The 6,183-nt window shown below is 54.7% G+C and overlaps 1 protein-coding gene across 4 annotated transcripts in view; it reads right to left on the reverse strand.

Moving 5' to 3' along the window:
• The window catches only part of HSPA4L (heat shock protein family A (Hsp70) member 4 like), a 56,777-nt gene extending 55,193 nt beyond the window's left edge, over nt 1-1,584 (reverse strand). For 2 of the 4 annotated variants that reach the window (XM_059698079.1, XM_059698077.1), the window contains exon 1: nt 1,079-1,567. In XM_059698079.1, the coding sequence (XP_059554062.1) occupies nt 1,079-1,185 (107 nt within the window). In that variant the 5' untranslated portion in view covers nt 1,186-1,567. Of the gene's footprint in view, nt 1-1,078 lie in introns of all 4 variants that reach the window. The other 2 variants (XM_059698078.1, XM_059698080.1) reach the window with 2 other exon arrangements.
• Between the last annotated feature and the right edge of the window lie 4,599 nt (nt 1,585-6,183).

Here is a 6,183-nt window from a genome sequence, read left to right on the forward strand (position 1 = left end):
TAGTCTTATATTTATTATATTTTGGATCATTCGGAAAGGCCAAATTAACATGTTTAGTTACTTGTCCATAGAAGGTAAGACATGGAAACTTGGTTTCCTCATAAAATTACCGGTAACAGGAACCTACAACACGAAGCCATTTTTTCATATCTCTGCCCTAATTACTATTATGTTTTTCACCAACAAACTTCCCAGACCAGAGAAACAATGGAACATGTTTCCATGACATAATGCCACTTCTTTTAAGTCTTTCATCAAGTGTTCACAACGCAGTCACTCTTCAAGCATGTTTATACAGGACAGCCGCCTCTGACTCTCCCAACAATTCATTCTGCAGAAACACGCTTTGGATAGAGTCTAACTCCACCATTTCCCATTAAAGGACGTACACTACCCATACAAGAGGCCAACGACTCCCATCCCCAATTCTCTCCTATTAATATGTGTTAATACACACGCCGCTGGAAACCGGGCCATTATCTGGAATTCTCAAGGACACTGGGGGGAAACCCTGCACACTTCAACTGGCTCCAAAAAAAAAAAAAAAAAAATAGAAAAGAAAAACGAAAGAAAGAAAATGGGGAAAAAAGATTTCTGGGCCAGATGACCCTATAACTCATCTTCTCATGTGTGCCGTCTAAGCTCTCATTTCTTACTTTCCTGTGAGAAAGCTGTCACGCAGAGAGAGACGGGGAAAGCAGGAAGGGCAGAATGAATGCAGAATTCTTCACTCAGCTGGCGGGGAGGCGGGGGGGGCGGGCGGCGGCTCCTGCGGCCGAGAATTTCCCGCAAGCCCCACTAGAAAGAAGTAATGGGAGACCTTTCTGTAATGTTCAGGGCGTCGAGGGGGTCCCACCCCAACCCCTTGCCACAGACTTTAAAGCAGGGCCGGTAGGGAACGGAAAGTAGCGATGCGCAAACTGCAAGTGAAGTCCCGGTGCTGGGCGGAGCGCGCAGCCCGACGCCCACCTGGCTCGCCGAGCTGCACCTGTCACCCCGGGGGTCGGCGCGCCTCCCGAGGAGTCACCCGGCGGGACCTACCGCCAGGGCCGCGATGAGGACCGGACGTGTCACTTACGGGGTACACCTGTCGCTGTACTCATTGGCGATGGTCTCGATGCCGCCGCTCCTCGCGACCGCGATGTAGCAGTTGAGAAAGCCGAGGTCAATGCCAACCACAGACATCCCGCCGCCGCGTCGTCGGGATGCTGGTGCCGAAAGCTCCTGGGTGGGGGCCGCGTCCTCTGCTGGGCTGTGGCTCCTGGGGTTGCGACTCCTACGAGAAGCAAAGGAGAGGTGACCCGAAGTCGCTACGCTTTAAATCGGGGGCAGCGCGTCGGGCAACCGCGGAGAGGGAGAGGTCGCCGCACCGCCGCCTCCGCCGCCTCCGCCGCTGGGATTTCTCCGCTGCGGGTCGGCGTCTCCAACCGGCAGTTACCGAGCTCTGAGCCTGCGCGCTCGGCCTCCCGGGAGACGCGCGAGCCGCTGCTTCGGCCGCTTCCGTCAGCGCTCGGGCAACGACCGCTCGTGGAGCTGCGGGTTCGAGAAAGATCTGGAAAATGGAGGAGGCTGAGCCAGCCGGCGCGGGGGATGGGAGGACTGGGAAGGCGGAGCCGGAGGATCTGGGAGGAGGCAGGAAACGGCGGTGGCTCCCTCGCCCTCGCGCGGCGGCCGGGAGCACTGCGGCTGGCTCGGGAGCGGCGCCCCCGCCCCGCGGCTTCGGAGGCGGCCCTGGGCTGTGGTTGGCCACCGGGGCCTGGCACAGCGGCGGGATGCCACCGAGAGGGGCTCCCAGCCTTTCAGGGGCCAACCGCAGCCCAGCACCCACCCACCGCCTCGCCGTCCCGAGGGGCCCACGTGCCGCCCGCCGCGCTCGGCTCTGTGAGGTCGCGCCTATTGTGCAGCGCGGCCGCCTCTCCCAAGGGCGCCGCCGACAGGGGGAAAGTGGCCTTTTCACTTCAATGCCTGTGTGAAAGCCGATTCAACAGATAGATCTTGGTGTGTGTGTGTGTGTGTGTGTGTGTGTGTGTGTGTGTGTGTGTGTGTGTGTGTGTGTGTGTTTTCTTTCTTCTTACCAGGGCTTGAAATACCCCAAACCAAACCGTCAAGAAACCAGCACACTGACAACCTTCCCTCCAATGTAACTTCCTTCGCCCCATTCTAAAGATGCAGTCCCCCCACTAACCCTTGCCAAAAACCGGTGTGTCCGCCACCACTACACCCGGCAAGCGAGGGCTTCCCTCCAGCATCTGCCCTGGAGGGGGCAGGATAGCAGCCTGGTGTGGCCCAGCCCTGTGTCCCTCTCCCGTGATCAGCATCTGCTGTCTGTCCTTCTGAAATTAACCAAGTCATAGTTCACACTTACGGAGCTTGGCTGTCCTGTGCCTTCTGGTTCAGTTCTTCATGGGGTTCCTGCTCCTTCTTGCCCAATTCTTCATATGATTCCTGGCCCTTCTCATCCACCTCATCAGATGTTTCCTGTTTCTTCTCACCCAATTCTTGGGATGTTCTCTGTTCCTCTTCTACTAATTCTTCGGATATTTTCTGTTCCTTCTCGATCGATTCTTTATCCTGTTTCCTACTTGTTTCAATCTTGAAACTGACGGTTTCACCAAATTTTCCAGTGCTCGTATTGTCATTATTTGTCCACTTCTTAAAAGAATTTATGCTTTTTACTACTATCAATGCTATAACAGCCATAGCAGCAAGTGTGGCTATAGCTCCTGCTGCTATTGCTATAGGGACCGTGAAGTCCATTTTCAAGAGCAATACTGAGAACCTGGAATGTACAGTACTGCTTTGACTCTGGTCTTTCTACATTAGGGAGTCACATCTTCACAAGTTCACTGGGGCTCCTGGTGGACATCGCCGTTGTCAGGGACACCGCAGGCTGGGGAGGGGCCTCCCGTGGGCCAGTGCGCGAGCACAATGGGGATTGGCTATTGGGCTCCCACAGAAACCCGCCCCCAGTGGCACGTGGCTTTGACCCTCCCCCTCAGTTGCCTGTGCAGCCATCATCCTCTTGGGCCCACCACTTAGATTTATCCCAGAATCTCCTGAATCTCCTAGGGCCATATAATTACCCATGCTTTCTGTCTGTATAACGAGGGTGTGAGAATGATTTTTCTATTTTAAAAAACAACAACACTTAAAATACCAGAGTAAAAGTAAATAGTTGAGGCCAGGAGCAAGAGATTGTTACCACATTCTTTACATTTCCTGGGAAGAAATGAGCGTACCTAGTGGCTAGACTCGCTAGAGCATAACAGGCTTTGGGGGTCAAAGAGATTTGTAGTCCCAGGCTTGCCTAACTTACTAGCATTAGGGCCTTAGGCACGTTATTTAACTCTACAAAGAAAAAAATACTAACAGGTGCAACAGCACAAAATTATCAAAAAACATACTTTATTTGAGGAATCAGAAGTTACTTGTATGCCTGTGGTGCCTAGGGCAAATATGATGTACAGCTGAAGTTGAGCTACATCATGAAGGATATTGTACGCTATGATAATAAGTCTTTATCCTGTAGGAAAGAAGTTTACCTTTTCAAGAATGAGGACCTGGCCAGACCAGCATTGCTCAGTGATTGAGTTTGAACCTATTAACCAGGTCACAGTTCAATTCCTGGTTAGAGCATATGCCAGGGTTGTGAGCTCGATCCCCATGAGGGTGTGTGCAGGAGACAGCCAATCAATGATTCTCTCATCATTGATGTTTGTTTCTCTCCCTTCCTCTCTGAAATCAATAAAAAAAATATATTTTTAAAAAATGAGACTGGCTAGTGTGGCTCAGTTAGTTGAGCATCATCCCATGCATCAAAAGGACACCAGTTAAATTCCCAATCAGGGCACAAGCCTGGGTTGTGGGCTTGATCCTATGCAGCTGTTCAATGTTTCTCTCTCACATTGATGTTTCTCCCTCTCCCTTCCTCTCTACAATCAATAAAAACATAAAAAATAAATGGAGTCATTGAAAAAAAATTTTTTGAGAGTATTACAGATGTCCCTCTTTTCTTTCTCCGCTGAAACAAAAAATGTGGGTGTTCGAGTCCAGTTCAATGTCTTACGAAATTGAAGAATGAAGTTGTGGACAAAAACAATTAATAGAACCAAAGTTTACTGGGAGAAGCCAGTCCTGGAAAAGGTGTAGCTGGGGTTCCAGGAGCAGGCCTGTATCTGGAGCTTCCTTTCCATGTTACAGTTGGGAGTAGCTTAGTATCCAAGCTAAATAAAGTCTAACAGTCCACATGTGGAGGGTAACATGGCCATAAGCATGTAACAAACTGAGGATTCTCAGAGGAAAGGGGAGGGGGCGGCAGGAGGAGATTAACTTAAGAATTTATATGCATACTAGAGACCCAGTGCACGAAATTCGTGCACTGGGGGGGGGGTGTCCTTCAGCCCAGCCTGCACCCTCTCCAATATAGGACCCCTTGGGGGATGTCCAACTGCCAGTTTAGACCCAATCCCTCTCACAATCCAGGACTGCTGGCTCCCAACCGCTCGCCTGCGTAATTGCCTCTAATCACTTCTGCCTGCCAGCCTGATCACCCCCTAACCACTCCACTAGCAGCCTGATCAACGAATAACTGCTCCCCTGCCAGCCCAATCACCCCCAACTTCTCTCCCCTGCAGGTCCAGTCGCCCCCAACTGCCCTTCCGGCCTGGTCTCCCCCAACTGCCCTCCCCTGTAGGCTTGGTCTCCCCCAACTGCCCTTTCCTGCTGGCCTGATCATCCACAACTGCCCTCTCCGCCAGCCATCTTGTGATCACATGGGGGCGGCCATCTTGTGCGATGGCATGATTGTCAATTTGCATACTACCTCTTTATTATATAGGACTAGAGGCCCGGTGCACAAAAATTTGTGCACTTGGGGGAAGGGGGGGGGGTCCCTCAGACCGGCCTGTGCCCTCTCGCAGTCTGGGACCCCTCGGGAGATAACGACCTGCTGGCTTAGGCCTGCTCCCGGGTGGCAGAGGGCAGGCCCAATCCCTAGGTGCAGCCCTGGTTGGGCTCAGAGCAGGGCCGATTGGGGAGTTGGGGTGCTGCCCCCTGTCATGCACAGAGCAGGGCAGATTGGGAGGTTGCGATGCCACCTTCAGTCACGCTCAGGGTAGGGCCAATTGGGGGGTTGGGGCACCACCCCGTCACACTCAAGGCAGGGTCGATGGGGAGGTTGTGGCGCCACCCCCCGTCACGCAAAGCAGGGCTGATCAGGGGGTTGGGGAGCTCCCCCCTGTCACTCACAGAGTAGGGCCAATAGGGGAGTTGGGGCACCGCCCCATCACACTCAGGGCAGGGCGGATCAGGGGGTTGGGGCGCCGCCACTGTCACACTCAGGGCAGGGCCAATGGGGAGGTTATGACTGTACCCCATCACACACAGAGCAGGGCCCGTTGGGGGGGGGGGGTTGGGGCGCCGCCCTCTAACACCCACAGAGCAGGGCCGATCAGGTGGTTGGGGCGCCGCCACTCTCATACTCAGGGCAGGGCCAATGGGGAGGTTATGGCTCTACCCTGTCACACACAGAGCAGGCCCCGTGGGGGGCGAGGGGGTTGGGGCCCCGCCCCCTGTCACACACAGAGCAGGGCCGATCAGGGGGTTAGGGCGCTGCACCCTGTCACACACAGAGCTGCAGGGCGATCAGGGGGTTAGGGCGCTGCACCCTGTCACACACAGAGCTGCAGGGCGATCAGGGGGTTTGGGCGCTGCCCCGTCACGCTGATCCCAGTGCCGGGAGGCCTCGCGGCTCCGCTGATCCCAGTGCTGGGAGGCATATTACCCTTTTACTATATAGAATAGAGGCCTGGTGCACGGCTGGGGCTGGCTGGTTTGCCCTGAAGGGTGTCCTGGATCAGGGTGGGGGTCCCCACTGGGGTGCCTGGCCAGCCTGGATGAGGGGATGATGGCTGTTTGCAGCTGGTCACACACCCTTCAGGGTGGGTGTCCCCACTGGGGTGCCTGGCCAATCTGGGTGAGGGGATGATGGCTGTTTGCAGCTGGTCACACACCCTTCAGGGTGGGGGTCCCCACTGGGGTGCCTGGCCAGCCTGGATGAGGGGATGATGGCTGTTTGCAGCTGGTCACACACCCTTCAGGGTGGGGGTCCCCACTGGGGTGCCTGGCCAGCCTGGATGAGGGGATGATGGCTGTTTTCAGCTGGTCACACACCCTTCAGGGTGG

This window comes from Myotis daubentonii, chromosome 5, assembly GCF_963259705.1.
Source record: "Myotis daubentonii chromosome 5, mMyoDau2.1, whole genome shotgun sequence".
Lineage (NCBI taxonomy): Eukaryota > Metazoa > Chordata > Mammalia > Chiroptera > Vespertilionidae > Myotis > Myotis daubentonii.